The 22,888-nt window shown below is 45.9% G+C and overlaps 1 protein-coding gene across 7 annotated transcripts in view; it reads right to left on the bottom strand.

The window, feature by feature from the left end:
• Positions 1-22,888, bottom strand: part of LOC311633563 (zinc finger protein 418-like) — a 79,218-nt gene that overhangs the window by 44,078 nt on the left and 12,252 nt on the right. Inside the window, exons 1-3 of one of the 7 annotated variants that reach the window (XM_084906352.1) lie at positions 10,244-10,528; positions 5,466-5,589; positions 1,750-3,863 (exon numbers count right to left, since the gene is read on the bottom strand). The exons of 2 other annotated variants lie outside the window; for them this stretch is intronic. In XM_084906352.1, coding sequence (XP_084762478.1) covers positions 1,888-3,863; positions 5,466-5,586 — 2,097 coding nt within the window. In that variant the 5' untranslated portion in view covers positions 5,587-5,589; positions 10,244-10,528 and the 3' untranslated portion in view covers positions 1,750-1,887. Of the gene's footprint in view, positions 1-1,749; positions 3,864-5,465; positions 5,590-10,243; positions 10,588-14,322; positions 19,138-20,657; positions 20,782-22,888 lie in introns of those variants that run through there. 4 more of the 7 variants (XM_084906354.1, XM_084906353.1, XM_084906359.1 and 1 more) reach the window with 4 other exon arrangements.

The raw sequence follows: 22,888 nt of genomic DNA, 5'->3' as shown, positions 1-22,888 counted from the left end.
TGAAGGGTCCGGGTACGATTGCTGTCAAGGGGATGTACCTCTTGCACACCCCCTACTGGGCACATTCCCAGTAGGGGTTGTGCAAGAGGCAGCTGATCAGTGATTCTCTCCCACTGATGTTTCAAACTCTCTATCCCTCTCTTCCTCTCTGTAAAAAATCAATAAAATATATATTTTTAAAAGACCTAGATATTCTCTCTTGATAGGAAATTAAAATATCAACCCTATATGGCCTCTACCACCTCTTTCCTAACTTTCTAAGAGGACTAGCCTTGCCTCAGTAGCAGAAAATATTGTCAAGCAGTGAAGTCTATTACCATCAGAATCAACAGGCATGTTGATTCAGTTAAAAAAGATACATCCTGGGAGTGATTATTTTCCTTCCTCTAACTTTGAGGTCTTGCCTGCTGAGCAAATTCTGTGGTGAACACATTAGATAGGCGAAGGGAATCCAAAAAACTGTCCCATTATTTTTTTTCTGCCAATTATTTCAGCCACAAGAAGCAGTGATGGAGGTTCTGAGAACGTCATTCACAAAAATCGCACAAGCCCTAGCCCCAAACCACTTCCGGATAAGGTTGAGAAGAGGCACTCTTTATCAGATTTACTCGTCTTTCCCAAGCACTATGAGGAGTGTTTCTTACTAATTGGAGTTCAATATAAACCTCAGTGTCTTAAAACAAAAGGCACCAGCCTATGAAAACTTATATATTACAGCCCATAGCTGCTTTACACTATGTGGAAAGAAGCCCCCTAAACATTGCTGAGAATTGTGAAAGCCATACTGTGAACAGAGAATATAATTTGTGTTGTTCACAGAAGCACTACAAAGGCCTCCTTTTCTAGGTGACCACTGACAGCACCAATAACAGAGGCACCAGGCTCAAAATTAGAGCCATAGTCAGGCAGTCTTTCTCTCAAGATTTTGGAATGCAGTGATTAAAAGCCAATATTGAACAAGAAGTGATTTTCTGTCAGTATGGTGTGTCTTCAAAAGCAGAGAATTTGGGACCCCACCATATCTGTTTACACCTCCATGCCAAAAGATCACTATTTTCCTTTCAAATTACCCCAGGGAGTCTATAGAAAGATCAAAATTATAGACACACACACACACACACACACCAAGTATCATAAACCAGAAGAGAGGATTGCAGTAGAGTGACTTAGAAGCTGAAGCAATTCATCACAGCATAATGTGAGAACCATGTTCCAGAAAGAAATGACACTTCGTAGCTGAGAATGGGTGCTCTGGATGACCCCTCAGTCAGTTCCATTCTCTAGTCCGAGATAAAGGAATGAAGATCCTGTCAGGAGCTCAGAGTAATCATACTTTTCTCGAGCATAAGAGACAACATAGAATACATTTACCCTGAGCACTCCCGGTGGTGATGGGTGCACACTTCTCAGGTGAGCCAGGTGTCAGAGGTGAAATCTCTTCAGCCACAAACACTCACAGTGATATCAATGGGGTAGGTCTGGGCATGTTAGCTAGTGCAATGGAGGTCCTTCAAGCCTCACTTACACATGAAACTTATGAAGAATCTAGCATGGTGTTTGTTCTCTTAAAAGGGGCCGGGACTGGTTTGGCTCAAGTGGTTAGAGCGTCGGCCTGGGGACTGAAAGGTCCCGGTTTCGATTCCGGTCAAGGGCATGTACCTTGGTTGCGGGCACATCCCCAGTGGGGGATGTGCAGGAGGCAGCTGATCGATGATTCTCTCTCATCGATGTTTCTAACTCTCTATCCCTCTCTCTTCCTCTCTGTGAAAAATCAATAAAATATATATATATATATAAAAAGGGGATTATATTCATATAAATAGGTCCCAAGGAATCACCTTCAGTGATGTTATTCTAAGTGAGAAAAATAACACATTTCATGCACATTTAAGGCTTCTCTCCACTGTGAACTCTTTGGTGTTGAGTAAGGGTAGAGCTTTGACTGAATGACTTCCCACAGTTACTATACTCATATGGCTTTTCTCCAGTGTGAACTCGCTGATGTTTAATGAGGGTGGAGCTTCGACTGAATGACTTGCCACAATCTGTACAATCATATGGCTTTTCTCCAGTGTGAACTCTGTGGTGCTTATTTAAGCCAGATCTTTCACTGAAGGACTTACCACATTCACTACACTCATAAGGCTTGTCTCCACTGTGAACTCTGTGGTGGCGAATGAGGATAGACCTATCAATGAAAGCTTTCCCACAATCACCACACTCAAATGGCCTCTCTCCAGTATGAACTCTCTTGTGGATATGAAGGTAACTATTGAACCTAAAAGATTTCCCACAATCACTACACTCATATGGTTTCTCTCCAGTGTGAATTCGCTGATGCTTAATGAGGGTAGAGCTATGACTGAAGGACTTACCACAATCTGTACACTCATATGGCTTTTCTCCAGTATGAACTCTCTTGTGGATATGAAGGTGAGTATTGGACCTAAAAGATTTCCCACAATCACTACACTCATATGGCTTTTCTCCAGTGTGAATTCTGTGGTGCTTATTTAAGCCAGATCTTTCACTGAAGGACTTACCACATTCATTACACTCATAAGGCTTGTCTCCACTGTGAACTCTGTGGTGGAGAATGAGGGCAGACTTATCAATGAAAGCCTTCCCACAATAATCACATTCATATGGCCTCTCACCAGTATGAACTCTCTTGTGGATATAAAGGTAACTAATGAACCTAAAAGATTTCCCACAATCACTGCACTCATAGGGCTTTTCTCCAGAATGAACTCTCTGATGTTGAATGAGGCTTGAGCTACGACGGAAGGACTTCCCACAATCTGTACACTCATATGGCTTCTCTCCAGTATGAACTCTTTTGTGGTTAAGGAGGTGAGCGTTTCGCGTAAAAGATTTTCCACAGTCACTACATACATACGGCTTTTCTCCAGTGTGAATTTTCTTGTGTTGAACTAGGTTAAAGCTACACCTAAATGACTTCCCACAATCTGTACACTCATATGGCTTCTCTCCAGTATGAACTCTCTTGTGCTTATGAAGTTGACTATTGGACCTAAAAGACTTCCCACAGTCACTACACTCAGCAGGCTTTTCTCTAGAATGAATTCTCTGGTGTGTAACCAAGCTAGTTTTGCAGCTAGAAGATTTCTCACATTCACTGCATTCACACGATTTTTCTTCAGTGTCAACTCTGTGGTGTTGAATGAGGATAGAGCTTTGTCTAAAGAACTTCCCATAGGGATTTTCTCCATTGTGAATTTCCCTTTTTTGATTGAGGTTCAGGATGCATCTAAAACATTTTCCACATTTGTTACCCTCAAAATTCACTTCTCCAGAGCAGACGCCCTGATGTTGAACAACTTTCTGGTTGCTACTGGCAACTTTTTCACATACACCCCAATGATGGTGACATTTTCCACTGAGAAATTCCTGTGCAATCTCACTGCTATTCTGTAGCTCCTCAGTCTTGAGAGTTGCTGGGTGCTGTGGAATATCTGAGATGGCAGGAAAGACTTTCCCAACCTCCCTACTCATGGAAGGCACCCGTGTGAAGTGCAAGCTGAACCAGTTCACAAACGACGCCCTGTCCATAGCTTCTTTACAGGGCTTCTCTCCAGCGGAAACCCTCTGCTGCTCATAAGGGTTTGCACTGAAACAGAAGCCTCTCACACATGCGTCACTGAAGAAGGCTTTCTGCTCAAAGTCTGCTGCTTGTGACTCAGTCGAGTGCAGAATGTCTTTTAACACTGAGAAACACTTCTTACAGAGATGGGTCGTCTGAGTAGCAGAAGCTGTCTCAGAAGACCTGACCTGTGACTCTTCTTGTAGAGATCCACTCTGCTCAGAATGTATAGCCTTATCTTCCATTTTATGCCAACAACCTAAAAACAGAGAGTGGTAAGGAAAAAAAAGAATAAAATAGAAAGAAAGGAAGGAAGAAATAAAGAAAGAATATTCACTGTGGTATCAGGGGAAAGTTATAATACAAAAGTGTATTCCACATACTACACTGTTTCCTTGCAATTGTCTCAAAATAAGAGATCTGCAGGAAAGCTTAATAAGAGGTCGCTGTAAAATTATGGGCCTCTGAAGCTAACAAACCAGAAAAGACTTCACCAGAAATATGACAAAAACATGGCAAACATCACATGGAAGAGAAGCAGAATCTCCTGCTCGTTGTTCTGCTAAGAGTGTCCACCTGTGCTTCTCTGCTGGTGCCATGGGATGGCTGTGCAGGAGGATAATTATGTCTGTTTCCAAGTTAAATTGGAAATTAGCATCTGGTGTTGGAGGACTAGTTACGCATACACACTGAATGGCCAGATTATTATGATCTCTGAATTCATAATAACTGGCCACTCAGTGTACTTCTCTTGAGTACCTCATGCATTTGATATCAAAGATACTGTAAATTGTGCATCTGATCAGTTTTCCCATTTTCACTGGTTTGATAGAAAGCTCAGGGCAAATAGGTGGTTCATCTCCAGCAAAAGTCTAGAATACTTTTGGTACCCATTGGAGATACAAATCCACTGAGTGGCCAGATTATGCATTCAGAGATAATAATAACCTGGCCACTCAGTGTGTTTGCCCCTCACAACACAAGTGCAGAACAGTGTTTGTGAACTCTGCACAGACAGCAGTGCAGAGGAACAGGTGATGTAAAAAGCCACAAAACGGGAACGTAGCCAACAGTCTGATGAAATGACAAGTCAGCAAACTGTCAAGAATGAGAAACAAAAGGTAGAAATGAATAGTGGCCAGTGGCACCTGCACCTGCACTTAAACAGTGTTGCCAGGAGAGACTTGAGGTATGATCTGAACACAGCACTGGTACCATACCTTCCCCCAGTTGCCACTCAGAAGTGCCCAGCCTTCTCTGAGTCCATTGTGCATATTCACAGGAGAACACACCATGTTCTCATAGTACCTTCTATCATACAAATACCTGGAATCTAAATATTCTGAGTATTCATGAAGGATAACAGAAGTGAGCAGCAAGCCCTGGCCCAGAGCTTGGCATGCAATAGGATTTGATGAAAGAATATTACAGATAATAACTGATGGAGGGCCTTAGAAGAATTGTTCATGGTTCATGTAAGTAAAGACCAAAACCTGGCTCAGGCAGTCACCAAGGACCCTAACCTTGAGGAAAGGGACAAAAGTGAAAGCCATGAATGGGGACATAATAAACTTCCCAGGAAAAGGAAGACCAAGGTGAACCTACTGATCTGTCTGTAGAACTCCTGATTCCCAGACACTTTCTGCACTTTGGGAGACAATGGGTTCTAGGAATGCTTGTAAAGTCCATTCCTCAGGGCTCTCCACACAGCTCAGCATTGGCAGCCGCAGCTCAGTTGACAAGAAAGTGGGGGGTAGCAGAGTCCATGGACTGGCTACGTGGGAGAGAGAGCGACGGGTAGAGAATACAGGAAGAGAGAACATAACCTCAGGACATGAGAAGAGAGATGTGAAGGGCTTACCGACAGATGAGACCAGTGCAAACACTTCCAGCATCACATCGCAGTACAGGAGTCTCTGAGCCTCATCCAGGAGCTCCCACTCCTCCAGAGAGAGGGCAATGGCCACGTCTGCAAAGTTCATGTTCTGGCATATTGGAGACAATTCAGTCCATGGTCAGCTTATCTCCTAGGAGTTCACGGTCATCATCCTCCCAATTTAGTGCAGCCCTCTACTCCCAACATCTGAAAGTACACCAGGTCTTCCAAGTCAGTCTCTGCTTGTATTCCTACAGATACTGTGATTTCCCTCGACAATAAGGCAAGTAAGCTGATTGATGATACCAGTGCTCTGGGCCTCACATTGGGTCTGGTCAATAAGTGGTTGTCATGTAAATAGAGAGGGAGAGTTGTGGGCCATCAAGAGAGTGTGAGTGGTTTGACACTGGACTTATCAGGCATCCCCCTGGCAGTGCCCTGGACTGTCCCTCTAAGACACCAAAGAACATGGCATCACACTTTACCCTTCCAATCTCAATCCAGGGTGCCGAGGCCATCACTTTTCACTACCTGCTCCATATAATTCTTTGAAGCACACTTTCTCTCACATATCTTCATTGCCAGAGGCACAACTTCAAAGATAACACAAATAGTGAAACCGGTTTGACTGACTGGATAGAGCGTCGGCCTGCGAACTGAAGGGTCCCAGGTTCGATTCTGGTCAAGGGCATGTACCTTGGTTTCGGACACATCCCCAGTAGGGAGTATATAGGAGGCAACTCTCTATCCCTCTACCTTCCTCTCTGTAAAAAATCAATAAAATATATTAAAAAAAAAAAAAAAAAAAGACTCAGTCCCTTTCCCACACAGTGTTCCCAGGCTTGTTTGGAAGATGATTAGAGCACTTTTTAGAAGCATTAAAGCTTCTTGGCAAGAAGAAGAGATGCCGTGGGGGCAGTCCCCGCCGTTCCCTGCTGCCTGGGGCAGCACCAGCTCCACTTTTCCCTCTCCAGATGGCCCTGCAGGAGGCACGAAAAAGTGGTGAGGAATTGGGCCTTCATGCCTTCCCCATTAAGGAACAGATGAACCCTAACAAGGGACAGCGTGAGCGTACTTATAACCCCCTCCCTTTAAAACCCTGAAGGAACCGAAACCGGTGTGGCTCAGTGGATAGAGCCTCGGCTTACGGATTGAAGGGTCCCAGGTTCAATTCCAGTCAAGGGCTTGGACATTGGTTGCGGGGACATCCCCAGTGGGGGGGTGGGGGTGCAGGAGGCAGCTGATCAATGTTTCTCTCTCATCGTTGTTTCTAGCTCTCTGTCCCTCTCCCTCCCTCTCTGGAAAAAAATCAATAAAATATATTTTAAAAAAAGAAAAAAAAAAAAGGAACTCTCTCAGATTATATCCGCATTTGTGCAGACATTGGCCCCTCATATATGCAAGGAGCCGCTATTGCGGCCGCATTGAAGAGAACCACCATTGAAGGAATTCTTCAGCAACAGCTTAGCAAAGGGAAAGTCAAACTCACAAGAGTTTCACTGTGGAGGGACAGGGCACGTGGCAAGGCGGTGCCCCTCTAACAAAGGGATTAATAAAGGAAATGGCAGAGGTCCCAAACAACCTGGACTATGCCCGAACTGTAAGAGAGGAAGACATGGGCAAATGAGTGTAGGTCCAAGGCAGATGTCCAGAGAAATTCCTTGCCTCAACAGCAGTCGGGAAACTCCCGAAGGGGGCCTTCCCAGCACAGGCAAACAATCAGGGCACTATCCATTTAGCCTCCTGTCCCTGCACATCCCAGCTGGCTGCACAGCACCCAGCCTGCCCCAGGGGACAAAATGGATATGACAGTTATTCCGAGCAACCCCCGGAAGTGCCGGATTGGACTTTTGAGTCCACAGGGCGATATGTATTTACTCCAGAATTGGGACCACAGGCCATCCCTACAGGAGTATGGATGTTTGGCCTTTAACTAGGAAGAAGCAGCTTAACTGCGAAAGGGTTACAAGTTTTTCCAGGAGTAATTGATGCAGATTATAAAGGAGGAAGCAAAATTATGGCCTTTGCCCCCAGAGATATCATCACCATCACCTCTATAACTATTTACCGAGATTTACGGTACTGAGAATCTGTCCTTCTGCTCTATCTCTCCTTTATTAAGAGGAACAAAGAGTACATTCCTCTTAACCAACCTCCCATTCAGTGCTTGTATATAAAAGACATTATGCAATTAATAAAGTTGCTGCAGTCTGTCAATGGCTTGCAGCCCTCCTGATCCGCTTTCTTGTCTTTCTTTTCTTAATTCCCACCTCCCTACCTCAGCCCGGTTCAGCTGTCAGGCTAGCCATGGCACCTAGGCCAAAAAATTGACATTTCCTACATTGTCTGGATGTCTATGGTCAGTCCCCATTGTGAAGCTAAGGAGGTAAGCGTTACCAAATGTTTACTACAGATACCAGGTCGGACTCGATGCTTTACCTGTATTATGTCATTTAATCCTCTCCACACCCGGGATGATTTAACCGACTATTTTATGGGGAGGAAACCCGGGCTCAGAGACTCAACGTAAATTGCCTGATTGTAGAGTTAATAAATGCAGGGCTGGAAGTCACACCCCTGTGTCTCCAACAACAAAGCTATGGCTTCTAATGTTAGACTCTGGTGCCTCCTAGAGGGTAAAATAGGGGATGAATACCCATTAAAATGGGCTAGATGTTATTGTGGGTAACAAAAAGGCCCAAACTTTAGTGGCTTATACTAAAGAAGGTATCTTTCTAGTTCATACCACATGAGCACCCTGGTTACCCTGGGACTGGGATAAAGTAGAAGCACCATGTTGGTACCTACTACGTATTATTAGAAATGGAAATAGAGGATGGCTAGTCTTAGTGTTCCTAGATTCTTCTGTTAGAGGTAACGGACTTCACTCGCACCACATTTCATTGGTCAAAATACATCACAGGGCTGCCGCAAACACCAAGGGCTCAGTAGGAGAACCTGATATGCTTGATGGGCCCCATGAAGGCCACTGCATGGAACCAGCGTCTTTTGGGGCTGTGAAGGGTCCAGGAGTGATGCTCTGAGTAGGCACCTTCCTCTACTTATTCTTGCCCTGTGTATTCATTTGCGCGTCAGCCTTTCTCCAAGCCTTTGAACCCGCAAGCCAGGAGGGCCGTGGCTTTTCACACACATGGTCCTCTCCATCACCCCAGAAGAGAATGCCTATGCATTTGCTTGTTTCTAGGGTGCAGAGACACACAAACGCACAGGAAACAGACTCCACAAGCACAGAAACACACAGGTACAGAACACCCTGGCATCACATCACAGTTCAGAAGTCTGAGCCTCATCAAGCATCCCCCACTCCTCCTGAGAGAAGACAATGGCCGCAACCTCAAAGTTCGTATCCTGTCATGAAGGGGAAAGCTCAGTCCATGATCAGCTTCTTTCCTAAGATCCCAAGTGTGTAATATCTCTGGCCCTCCACACCCGTCTACTGCCTCTGCTCCCACATTGGAGACGATAGCGGGCCGTGGTCCCATGAAAGTCACTTACGTCTTAAATTCCTGCTGCTATTTTGTCTTCCCACAACAATAAAGGCAGCTGAGCAGAGAGATTACCTGAGCTCTGGGCCTCACATGTAGGCCACAGTGCCTCTTGTGAGTAGAGTGTGTGTCAAGAACATAGGGTAAGGAGAGATATTGGCCATAAAGGGCCTGTGAGTGATTGACACTGGTTATGTCAGGCAGTCCCACAGAAAATCCCTCCAAAGACACCAAAAACATGGCATCACACTTCACTCTTACAATCCCAAACCCAGGGTGCTGAGGCCATCACTCTGCACTACCTGATGCACATAGTTCTTTGAACAATACTTCTCTCACACAGCTTCCTTCCCACAGGGACAACTTATATACATGTGTGTGTGTGTGTGTGTGTATACGTATAATATATATATATGTGTGTGTGTGTGTGTGTTATATACACACATATATACACACATATACATATGATAATATATGTATATGTTTTGAACAATACTTTTCTCACACAGCTTCATTCCCACAGGGACAACTTATACACACACACACACACACACACACAGACGTGTGTGTGTGTACGAATAATAATATACTATGTATATGTGTGTATATATGTGTGTGTTATATATACACATATACATATAATATATGTATGTGTGTATATACGTATATACATATATATGTACAAACACACACACACATATTTTTAAGAACTAGTGCTCCTGCCAGTTGCTGAGCCAGCTCAGTCTTCACTCCCAGCCTCTGCACATCCCGGTCCCTGTGCCTGGGAGGCCCTCCCACATCTCACCCACCCGGTGCCCAAACCAGGGTCCACTTCCTACAGCCCTAGCCGTGGCCTCAGGACCCTGGGCTGAGGGACTGCAGGTCCCGGGGCAGGAGGAGCGGCTGGACAGCCCGGGCCCCACAGCCTGAGGCCCCCGCAGTGGGAGGCCCTGACCTCAGCCCACAGCCCGGCCCCTGAGCGGCTCTGACCGCAGGGCCTGTGGGAGCTGAAGGCGCTGAGGGCCCGGCTCCCCCGCCAGGACCCGGGGCCCAGGCTGCTCGGGGCCTGGCCCAGCCCCGGGGCCGGGGCCGCCGCCCCCTCGGGCTCCGTCCCTCTGTGCGCACAGCCAGCCCGGCCCTGAGCAGGACAGGCCCCTCCCGGAAGCCCCCGGTCCCTTAGACACACACAGGCCGGCCGCCCCCTCCGCCCCGGCCTCCGGGCCCAGCCCGCCCCCTGCGGCCCCCACGGGCACTCACTGCTCCGGGCGGCGGGCTGGGCTGCGGCCTGAGCGGCGCCGCCCCGAGGCGGGAGGGCCGCTGGGGCCGCTCTGTCCGCGGGAGGAGGCGGGGGCCCGGGGACCCAGTCCCGCCGGGTGGGGGCGCCCCGCCTCAGACACCCTGCCCGGCGGGACGCCGCCCCCTACGGCCCCTCCTTCTGGCGATCGGCGCGGCGAAGCCTGTGAGGCAAGAACAGTTCCAAAAAGTTAAAATGTCAGAAACGAGGAAGACGCCAGAAGTCCCGCCCTAACCGGAAGCACTGGCTCCAAAGGCCCTGCGTAGCCGCGTTGCCTTCTGGGAAATGTAGTTCTCTCAGCCGCCCAGGAGAGGGCTGGCTTTCCAGCCCAGGAACCTGAGGAACAAGGTGTTTTGGGGCTGCCAGGGGGGCTGGGGAGGGAGGAGAGGGGCCCCGAGGACAGACTGGGCCCTGGTGACCTGGGACAGACTGATGGACCTCCCCCCGGGGAAGGGGGAGAACTGGGAAAGATCATCCAAAGACCATATACATGGGGAAATGGGAGACATGTATACTATTATCAACAGTAAAGCCAAAGCTGGTTTGGCTCAGTGGATAGAGCCTCAGCCTGCGGACTGAAGGGTCCCGGGTTCAATTCCGGTCAAGGGCATGTACCTTGGTTGCAAGCACATCCCTAGTGAGTGTGCAGGAGGCAGCTGATTGATGTCTATCTCTCATCACTGTTTCTGTCTATCCCTCTCCCTTACTCTGAAAAATCAATAAAAATATATATATTTTTTTAAAAAAAACAACCCCCCCCTCCTCCCCCCCAGATTTAGCCCTGACATGTTTGGCCCAGTGGATAGAATGTCAGCCTGTGGATTGAAAGGTCCTAGGTTCGATTCTGGTCAAGAGCATGTATCTTGGTTGCAGGCACATCCCCAGTAGGAGGTGTGCAGGAGGCAGCTGATGGATGTTTCTCTCCCCTCAATGTTTCTAACTCTCTCTCCCTCTCTCTTCCTCTCTGTAAAGAATAAAAATATTTAAAAAAAAAACACAATAAAAAATACAGATTTAGCCCTAACCTGTTTGGCCCAGTGGATAGAACGTCAACCTGTTGATTGAAAGATCCCAGGTTCAATTCCATTCAAGGGCATGTACCTTGGTTACGGGCACATCCCCAGTGGGGAGTGTGCAGGAGGCAGCTGATCGATGTTTCTCTCATAGATGTTTCGAGCTCTCTATCCCTTTCCCTTCCTCTCTGTAAAAAATCAATAAAATATATATTTTTAAATACACATTTAAAATATTTCAAAAGAAGATAGCCCAGCTGGTACTGCTGAGTGGCTGAGCATCAACCTATTACCCAGGAGGTCACAATTCCATTGCTGGTCATAGCACACAAGTGCATTTGGGTTCAATTCCCAGTGTGGAGTGGATGCAAATCCACTCTCATTATTGATGTTTCTCTTTTTCTTTCTCGGTCTAAAATATATATCCTATAGCCGAAACCGGTTTGGCTCAGTGGATAGAGTGTCGGCCTGCGGACTCTGAACTATTTTATTATGAACTAGAGGCCAGGTGCATGAAATTCGTGCGCTGAGGGAAGTGTCCCTCAGCCCTTCCTGAGCACTCACACAACCTGGGACCCCTTGTGGGATATCCAGATGCCCATCGGCAGATATCCCTCTGAGTCCAGGACCCCTCCACCCCTTACCGCCTGCCTGCTTGCTGCTCCTTACCGTTTGGCTGTTGCTCCTCAGTGCTGCTTCTGGTTTGCCAGCTGAATCCTCAGGGTGGGGGGTTCAGGGCATCCAGAATGCAGCTAACCCGTGACTCTCCCCCACCATTGATGTTTCCATCTCTCCTTTTCTCTTTTTCTCTCAAAAGCAATATATATATATTTTTAAAAAGAATATCTATAATAATAAAAGCATTATGTCCTATTTAGACCAGACATCCTTCCAAACAAAATAGGAGCTTTGAGGGAAGCCTGGGTCCAGGGTGCCAGAGGGAAGCTGGTACTAGCAGCCAGGGGAAGGAAGGACTATTCTCTTTTTCCTTTTTAATATATTGTATTGATTTTTTTTTACAGAAAGGAAGAAAGAGGGACAGAGTTAGAAACATTGATGAGAGAGAATCATCCATCAGCTGCCTCCTGCACACCCCCTACTGGCGATGGGACCATAACCAAGGTACATGCCCTTGACCGGAATCGAACCCGGGACTCTTCTATCCGCAGGCCTATGCTCTACCCACTGAGCCAAACCGGTTTCAGCAGGAAGGCCTATTCTTGCACGAATTTCATGCATTGGACCTCTAGTGTATACATATATGCACAGCCTCTGGGCACAGACAATAAGGTGGTGAGGGCCCAGAATTGGTGGTGGAAGGTAAACAGAGGCAAAGGGGGGAAGGGAGTAATTAGGAGCAGTCTGTTATAGTCAACAATATAAAAAATGTGTCAACATTTAATTGACCCAACAAAGCCAAAGCGAGTGTGGGCCATCACTTTATCCACCAGCCCTTGTGAGAAAAAACATGTGTTGGTCTGTCTTTATAGAGGGGGTCCCTGGGATCAGGAACAGGAAGCAGCCTGGAGTGGGCCAGAGGTTGGCCTGGAGAGTTTAAGTTCTAGAACTCATGCTGAAAAGCTTTCACAACATGAATTCAGAAGAATTCCAGCCACAAATCCTCGCATGTTCTTTTTGTCTCCGCATTTTGGCGGCTTTCCTGTGTCGATAGAGTGGCTTTGTGTGCTAAGTGTCCTATAGGGACCAGTTGCTCAGCCTTCCCAGTTACCTGAGGTGGACACTCTTGGTGCACCTCTGTGTGTACTGTGTGCTGTCTTGTTGTAGTTAAGCTTTGATTGCTGTTGGTGCCACTGGGAGGACTGGACCTCCAGGCCAATTGACTGTGAGGATCAGATAAAAATTATAAACAGCCGAAACCGGTTTGGCTCAGTGGATAGAGCATCGGCCTGTGGACTGAAGGATCCCAGGTTCGATTCCGGTCAAGGGCATGTACCTGGGTTGTGGGCACGTCCCCGGTGGGAGGCGTGCAAGAGGCAGCTGATCGATGACTCTCTCTCATCAATGTTTCTAACTATCTCTCTCCCTTCCTCTCTGTAAAAAAAATCAATAAAATATATATATTTTTTAAAATTATAAACCACAAAGTGACAACAAATACATATATCTATCAACAAGTGAATCTAAAAATCAAGTGAATAAAAAAATCTGATGAACAGAATAAACTGGTAAATATAATAGAATCAGGGGCATAGAAAGGGAGTGGACTGACAATTCCCAGGGAGAGGGGAAGAGATAGGGTGTGGAGAGTGTGATAAGAGACTGGACAAAAATCATATACCTATGGATGAGAACAGTGGGGGGGGGGGAGTAAGGGTAGGAGGTGTGTGTGTGGGGGTCCTAGGTAGAGGAGAGCTATGGGTGGGAAAAGAGGAACAATTGTAATAATCTGAACAATAAAGATCTATTAAAAATTAAATTAAAAAATAAAAAATATAATTTTAAAATTGCACTTAGGATTAAGTTTGTGAAGAACAACTTTGCTTCTAGTAGTCAAAACATATAGTTCAAAATATATAGTTCAAAGAAGTCAGTTGAGTCACTGACAAATTAGTGAAATGAAAATGTATTAGATGCTGCAATTAATTCCTATTGGTTAAAATAATACATTTTAAAAATTGGATATAGATTCTGACCAGACATTTCACTAAACGAGATAAAGACAGTGTAAACAAACACATGAAAAAACACTTGCCATAAAATATTCTTAGGGAAATGGAATTAAAACAAAGCAAGTTAACACTATACTCATTTCTCAGCCTTCTATTTAAAAATATTACAAACCACATGTGCTGGCAGGTTGTGGAAAAAGTAGAATTTTCATTACCGTTGATGGGTGGGATGGCAAAGGGAATGACTATTTTAGATCACAGTTCCAGATATATTTACAGGGAAAACATTCACCTACACTGTGTCAGTTTGATAATATACCTCTATAAAAAGAAATGAAGGTAAACATCCCCAGCAGATTTGTTTATATTACCCCAAACCTGAAAATAACCAAAACCATAGACAGACCAATAAGATAAATTTATTACCCAACATACTACTACTCACCAATAAAATATAACTTTTCACATGAGCATTAGTGTTGAACCTCAAAATAACTGTGTAGCATGAAGGAGACCAGTCTTTGTTAAAGAGCACACACACCTTTTAGTGACCATTAAATTATGAAAATGTAAACTAATCTTGTAAAGAAGGAAGATCAATGACAGCATGGAGGGCTGGGGAAGGCAGAGAGATTATGAAAGGGCAGGGGGATGTCAATACAGGGTGTGGCAAAAGTAGAACTGTTGGCATGAAAATTATACAATTTAAAAACCCAATCTAATAAAAGAGTAATATACAAATTGACCATCAGTCCAACACACAAAATGGCCACCCCTATGTGGTCAAAGATGGCTGCCACAAGAAGGCCAGCAGGGGAGGGCAGCTAGGGGGGACAAAGCGTGCAGGGAAGGGCAATTGGGGGGAAGGGATTGGGCCTGCAGGGGAGGGTAGTTGGGGGGAACCAGGCCTGTAGGGGAGGGCAGTTGTAGGTGATCAGGCCTGCAGGGGAGGGCAATTGGGGGGAGGGGACTGGGCCTGCAGGGGAGGGCAGTTGGGAACAACCAGGCCTGTAGGGGAGGGCGGTTGTAGGTGATCAGGCCAGCAGGGGAGACAAGGCCTGCAGGGAAGCACAATTGGGGGGAGGGGACTGGGCCTGCAGGGGAGGGCAGTTGGGGGCAACCAGGCCTGCGGGGGAGGGTAGCTGGAGGCGACCAGGCTTGCTGGGAGGGCAGCTAGAGGCAACTGGGCCAGCAGGGGAGCAGTTAGGCATCAAGCGGTTGGGAGCCAGCAGTCCTGGATTGTGAGAGGGTTGTCTGACTGTCCAGTTAGGCCCAATCTTGGTGGGCAGTTGGACATCCCTCTAAGGGTCCCAGGTTGGAGAGGGTGCAGCCTGGGCTGAGGGATACCCCCTCCCCGGCCCATGCACAAATTTTGTGCACCCAGCCTCTAGTAAAAATACAAGAAACTGTTCCCTGCCAGTGCGCCTTAGTTGGTTGGGCACCATCACTGGTTCCATTCCAGCTCAGGGCACAATGCCTGCCTGGATGCACTGTTAGTGGCGTGCGGGAGGCAGCTGTTTGATGGCTCTTTCTAATGTCACCATTTGCCCTCTCTCTACCTTCCTCTTTGTGAACAGTCAATAAAAATGTTTTAAAATATATAAAATACTTATTTAGAAAAATAGAGTAAACTCTGTGTTTTGCATATTCACATCTACGTGCCTGGTTTTGCCCTAACCTGTATATGGGTGAGAGAGAAGTTTATTTCACGTAACTATTTTAGAGCTTGATCCATATGTCCCAGCTCACCAAATAGTACACAAGAGAAAAGTACATCTGGTTACAATTCAGTTATAAATATATCAAAATAAAGCATTACAAAGTACTTCTAAATAAAGGTCTTGTTGTAAAATTAAAATGGCAACCCTATGTGGGCTCTACCATCTCTCTCTTAATTTCCCGGGAGAACCAGGCTTTGTTCAGTGGAAGCAAATCAGTGAAGACTACTGCCATCAGAATTTTAAAAAATGATGAGCTGAAACCGGTTTGGCTCAGTGGATAGAGCGTCAGCCTGCAGACTGAAAGGTACCAGGTTCGATTCTGGTCAAGGGCAAGTACCTTGGTTGTGGGCATATCCCCAGTGGGGTGTGTGCAAGAGGCAGCTGATCAATGATTCTCTCTCATCGATGTTTCTAACTCTCTATTCCTCTCTCTTCCTCTCTGTAAAAAAATCAATAAAATATATATATATTTTAAAATGATGGTTACAAAAGAAACAGCCTGTTACTCATTACAGGATTAGCTTTGAGTTCTTCCCTGCTGAACACACCTTGAGGTGAATACCCTAGAGCAGCCACAAAAGTCTGCAAAACTGTTAGTTTCCTCTGCCAATGACTTCAGACACAGGGAACAGCGATGGAGGTCAGAGAATATCTGTGCACAGATATCACAGGATCCAATGACCCTGACCATTTGTGGATAATGTTCAGAAGAGGTGCTTTTCACCGAATTTACCGCAGTCTTTCCCACTCACTATGAACACAGTGTTTCTGTCCTAATTGTGTTTCAACCTAAACCTCAGTGTCTTATAGCAAATGACACCAGCCTACGAAATTTTACACATTATGGCCACAGGGCTGCTTTACAGTAAGTGGGGAGGATCCCCCGAAACATTCCTGAGAGTTGTGTGATAAATACTGTGAACAGAGAAAAGTTCATATTGTTCACAGAAGCACTACAATATGACCATGAGTGTCCTCCTTTTTCTGGGTGACCATGACATCACCAATAATAGAGGCGACAGGCTGAAAATTAGAACCACAAAGTCATGCAGACTTTCTCTTAGAGCCAATACTGGACAAGGAGTGCTGATCTGAAATCATGCTGTGCTTTGCAAAGCACAACATGTTTGGGACCTCACCATATCTGTTCACCTCTTCATTCTGACAGAGCACTACTCCTTTCAATCATCCCATGGAAATTAAAAATAAAAAAATAAAAAAATTAAAGGTAGAAAAGATAAAAACCCTTTACAAAAAGATCATAAACCAGAGCAGAGGACAACAAGAGGTTTGCAGGCTGGTGAACTGGAACCTGAAACACTTCATCACAGCATGATGTGAGACCCACAATGTCCCTGAAAGAGGCTGCACTTCTTAGCTGAGGATGGGAGCACTGGGTGAAACCTGGGTCAGAGAATAAGGAATGAAGATCCCGCCAAGAGCTCAGCGTATTCATCAATTTCTCAAGCACCAGGGAGAACACAGAATTCCGTTCCCTGAGCACCAGGGGTGGTGACTGAGGCACACCGTTCAGATGAGCCAGGTGGTGGAGGAGGTCACTTCAGCCACAAATCCTCACAGTGACACCAATGAGGTGGAGTCCATGGAAGATAGCAGGTGCAATGCAGCTCCTTCAAGCCTCACTTGTACCTCACACTTATGAGGAATTTTCCCACAGTGTATGTTCAGATCAGAGTCGTTTATACTCAGGTAACTGGATTCAAGTCTCCTTCAGTGTTGTCGAGTGAGAAAGATAAACCATCCCCTGCACAGTTAAGGTTTTTCTCCAGGGTGAACACTCAGATACCTAAGAAGGCTAGGTTTGCTGCTAAAACTTTGCCCACATTTAGTACATTCATAAAGCCTTTCTGCAGTGTGACTTCTGTGGTGGTCCAGGAGCAAATGTCCTTGTCAAAAGGACTTTCCCGATCACTTCACTCCTACGGCTTTTCTCTGGTATGAATTCTGTGGCGTTGAATAAGGTTACAGTCTCATCTAAAAAACTTCCCACAATCACTACGACTTTTCTCCAGTATGAACTGTGTGGTGTTGAATTTAGTCTAAAGAACATCCCACAATCACTGCACTCAGAAGGTCTTTCACCACTGTGAATTCTCCTGTGTACAGAAAGGTGAGAGCTTTGCCTGAAGGACTTTCCACAATCACTACACTCATATTGGGTTTTCTCCAGTGTGAACTATGTGGTTTGAAATGAGGTCGGACCTTGGTTCAAAGGCCTTCCAACAACCAGTACACTCATAGGGCTTTTCTCTCGTGTGAGTTCTGTGGTGGTCCATGAGTGTAGGTCTATGTCTAAAGGACTTCCCACAATCACTACACTCATACGGCTTTTCTCCAGTATGAACTCTGAAGTGTCGAGAGAGGGTAGACTTTCGTCTGAAAAACTTCCCACAATCACTACATTCAAAAGGTTTTTCACCAGTGTGAATTCTCTTGTGTTCGGAGAGGTCACTGCTTCTCGTGAAAGACTTCCCACAATTGGTGCACTCATAAGGTTTTTCTCCAGTGTGAAGTCTCTTGTGGTTAAGGAGAGTATTATTGCTCCTAAAAGATTTCCCACAATCAGCACACCCAAAGGGTTTTTCTCCAGTGTGAATTCTTTTGTGGTTAAGGAGCTTATTCTTTCTCCTAAACGATTTCCCACAATCAGCACACTCGTAGGGTTTTTCTCCAGTGTGAATACGTTGATGCTCAATGAGCTGAGAGCTTTGCCTGAAGGACTTCCTGCAATAACGACACTCATAGGGCTTTTCCCCAGTGTGAACTCTGAGGTGTAAAATGAGGTCGGACCTTTGCCCAAAGGACTTCCCACAATCAGTACACTCGTAGGGCTTTTCTCCAGTGTGAATTCTCCCATGTCGAATGAGATGAAAGATTCGTTTAAAAACTTTCCCACAGTTGTCACACTCATATTTCCCTTCTCCAGAGCAGGCACCCTGATGCTGAACGACTTTCCGGTTGTGGCTGCCTGAATTTTCACAGTTCCAAGTCTGGCGAAGACTTTTTCCACCAAGATATTCCTGTGAAATCTCACTGCCACTGTGTGGCTCCTCAGTGTTGAGAGGGGCCTGGTGCTGGAGAAGGTCTGAGATGGCTGGGAAGTCTTCCCCAACCTCCCCACTGGTTGAAGGCAGCCCTGCTAAGGAGAAGCTGAAGTTGGTCACAAACGAGGCCCCGTCCACAGCTTCTTTCCAGGGCTTCTCTCCACTGGCATCCGTCTGCTGCTGGTGAGTGTTTGCACTGAAACAGAAGTCTCTCACACGTGCATCACGGAAGAAGCCTTTCTGCTCAAAGTCTGCCCCTGGTGACTCAGTCAGGTGCAGAATATCTTTGAACACTGAGACACACCGCTTACACAGATGGGTCCTCTGAGTTGCTGGAGTTGTCTCACAAGCCCTGAACTGTAACTCTCCTTGTATAGATATGATCTTCTCAGGACAGACCTCCTCATCATCTCTTTTATGCCAACAACCTGAAAAGAGAGAGAAATGAGGAGGAAAGTGAATGTTGACTGTGGTGACAGGGGAAGTCCACTGCTAAAGTGTTTTGCACATAATACATGGGTTCTATGCAATTGTCTGAAAATGAGAAATGTGCAAAGAAGGATATAAGAAGATCCTGTGAAAGCCTGAATCTCTGAAGGTCAAAAAATAGAGAACACCTCACCAGAAACATGACAAGGACCATGGAAGAGAAGATACATCTCCAACTCAGTCTTCTGCTAACAGTGCTCAGTAGGGCTGGTCTGCTGATGACATAGGCAAGCTGTGAGGAAAGTTGGCTATATCTTATTCCAAGTAAAATTCAATAAACGAGTAGCAGGTGTTCCAGGACTACTTAACCATGAATGTGCGCCTCAACACACATGTGCAGGTCCATGTAGGAGAATTCTGCACAGGGAACAGTGTAGAGGGACAGGTGATGCAAAAGGGTGACAAAGTTGAAGGTAATCAAAGGCCAAGAAATCAGAGATAAAACGCAAGTCAGAAAAGTGTCAAGTATGGGAAAGAGAAGGCGGAAATGGGGTGTAGCCAGTGGCACCTGCCCAGAAACACTGTCGAAAATCAGTTGGTTCCTTGTACCATCTGACCATGACCATTATGTCATACCTTCCCCCAGTTGTCACTTAGCATGGCCAGACCTCCTCTCAGACCATCTTGCATGTTCACTCTATAAGAAAAACAGGTTTTGCCGAAACCGGTTTGGCTCAGTGGATAGAGCGTCAGCCTGCAGACTGAAGGGTCCCAGGTTCGATTCCGGTCAAGGGCATGTACCTTGGTTGCGGGCACATCCCCAGTGGGGGATGTGCAGGAGGCAGCTGATTGGTGTTTCTCTCTCATCGACATTTCTAGCTCTCTATCTCTCTCCCTTCCTCTCTGTAAAAAAGCAATAAAATATATTTTTTAAAAAGAAAATAGAAAAGAAAAACAGGTTTTCCCTGAATCTTCTATTCTACCGATGCATAAACCCTAAATATTCCAAGTATTAATGAAAGACAATGGAGGAGGGCAGCCAGCTCTGGACCAGAGCAATTTGGCCCGCAACAGTACTAAGCAAAGGTAATATTACAAACAACTGAAGAAGGGTCTTACAAGAATAGCCCAAGATTCATGGAAGTGAAGAACATAACCTGGCAGAGGCTGTCATAAAGCACCTTTCCCCAGAGGAGGAGGGAAGAAGGGAATAAATGTGGATATTGTCACCCTTCCAGGGGGAGGAAGAGGAAGATGGGACCCATTAAGCTGCTGTAAGACTCCCGATTCCCAGATACTTTCTGCCCTTTTTGAGGGAATGGGTGCCAGGGATGTTCCTAGAGTCCATTGGTCAGGGCTCTCCACACAGCTCAGCAATGGCAGCCACGGCACATTTGCAAGACAGGGGCAGGAATTAGCAGAGGCTATGGCCTGGCTGCGGAAGAGAGAAAGTTATGCTTTGAGAATAAAGGAAGAGAGGCCATCACCTCAGGACACGGAAACAACGTGAAGCTCTTACCTACAGATGAGACCAGTGCAAACACTTCCAGCATCACCTCGCAGTACAGAAGTCTCTGAGCCTCATCCAGGAGCCCCCACTCCTCCTGGGAGAAGGCGATGGCCACATCCTCAAAGTCCATGTCCTGTCATAAGGGAGAAGTTCAGTCAATGATCAGCTTGTCTCTTAGGCTTTACTTTCATCATCCTTCCCACTCTCCCTCTCCACCTGCTCCCTCCACTCCCCACATCACAGAAGATAACAGACCTTGCATGAACCAAAGTCACTCTCTCCTTATATTCCTACCGATACTGTGTCTTTATCTCAGGAATAGAGCAGATGCCCAGATTGATTATACCTGACTTCAGGGCCTCACCTTATGGTTTAATGCTATGGGTGTCACCAATATAGGGTACAGATAAATGTTGGCCATGAAGACAGAAGTGAGGGATTTGACACTGGTCTTATGGTGCAATATTCTTGTTGTCCAACACATTCTCCCTTCAAGACCCAAAAAAATAGGCATCACTCTTCACCCTTTCGATTCCTAGGGTGCTCAGGCCAAAATTTTGTGCTACCTGTTCCACATAATTCTTTGTATCCCCTTCTCAGACAGCTTCATTCCCAGAGTCACAGCTTCAAACACAACACATGTACTCCATGTAGAGGAGGGGATGTTCCTAATCACCTTCTTTTCAACATTCTAACTCACCAACTCTGTAATGTATTTCTCTCTTACCCTTTACCCTTCCCCAAGCCCATAGAAATGACCAAGCCCAGGTGACACTGATGGATGCTATCCCATTCCTATAGATCACTGTATCAGCCCAACAACAACAGGCAGCTGTGCACCCATCTGACACCTAAATTCTGGACCTGGCATGTAGCGCCACAACACCCATCTTTTCAGGAATTACCCTAAAATTCCCCATGTTGTGTAATCCAGTTATCACCAGAAATGGACTCAACCTTCATTCACTCTATGACAACATCAGGGAGCTGTGGCCATGAATTCACATGCCCTCTCAAAGACCACATCACTCCTTCTCCCACACCTGTGCTCCTTAGCCCAGCTCCCACAGACATCTCCTTGGTCTTAGTCATTACTCAGCATGTGTGTTGCAGAGAAGGCATGACAAGTTCAAACAGTATCAAGCTCTAACCTGACTCTGATTGCCCACACACACCCAAACGGAGCCTTCAGTTTTGCTATGAAGACCTCAAAAATAGTTTTTCCTTCCACCTCACCTTTTGAGAACCACATCAGATCTCAGTTATCCAGAGCCCACGTCTACTGCTGCTGCTGCACTTGATGTCCCTTCTCCACTCACAGCCCTCACGACTCAAGTCCCACGGCCCATGGCCCTCTGCCCCATGCCCAGTGAGTCTCACAGATGCCCGCTCAGGCCCATAAGCAAGTCAACCAAACTGGATGCAACACACCAGGCCACACAACAAAGGGTCACAAGAAATCCTGGTGAGTGATTGAGAAGTAAATATGCTCCAGCCACATCTCACCTTTTTTTAAAATTTTTTTAAGAACATCATATATATATATATATATATATATATATAAATATATATATATATAGTAATTGATTTTTTTTACAGAGAGGATGAGGGATAGTTAGAAACATCGATGAGAGAGAAACATCAATCAGCTGCCTCCTGTACACCCACTACTGGGGATGTGCCCACAACCAATGTACATGCCCTTGACCGGAATCGAAGCCGGGACTTTTCAGTGTGCAGGCCAACGCTCTATCCACTGAGTCAAACCAGTTTCAGCTCAACTTTTTTTTTTTTTTTAATATATTCTATTGATTTTTTACAGAGAGGAAGGGAGAGAGATAGAGAGCTAGAAACGTTGATGAGAGAGAAACATCGACCAGTTGCCTCTTGCGCACCCCCTACCGGGGATGTGCCCACAACCAATGTACATGCCCTTGATCGGAATCGAACCCGGGACCTTTCAGTCTGCAGACCGACGCTCTACCACTGAGCCAAACCGGCTTTGGCCCGGCTCACCTTTTTTAAATTACTCTTCTATCTTCAATAAAATAAATAAGTGATCTAAAACTCCTCCCTGGTCCATACCCTTTACTATTTTTTTAAAGTAGTCTTCATTTTGAACTACTCCTCACAGGTCCAGTTATGCACTGGTCTCTGAAATATCTCATACCCTAATAGGAAAATATATGATTTTATATTCCTCATGAACTTAACTTCTCATACTATGAATTTCTGTCAGC

The sequence above is a fragment of the Pipistrellus hanaki genome (genome assembly GCF_964339955.1).
Source record: "Pipistrellus hanaki genome assembly, chromosome: 15".
In the NCBI taxonomy this organism is placed as follows: domain Eukaryota; kingdom Metazoa; phylum Chordata; class Mammalia; order Chiroptera; family Vespertilionidae; genus Pipistrellus; species Pipistrellus hanaki.
The sequence above is the reverse complement of the archived record's forward strand: the minus strand, read 5'-3'. Positions and strand labels throughout refer to the sequence as shown.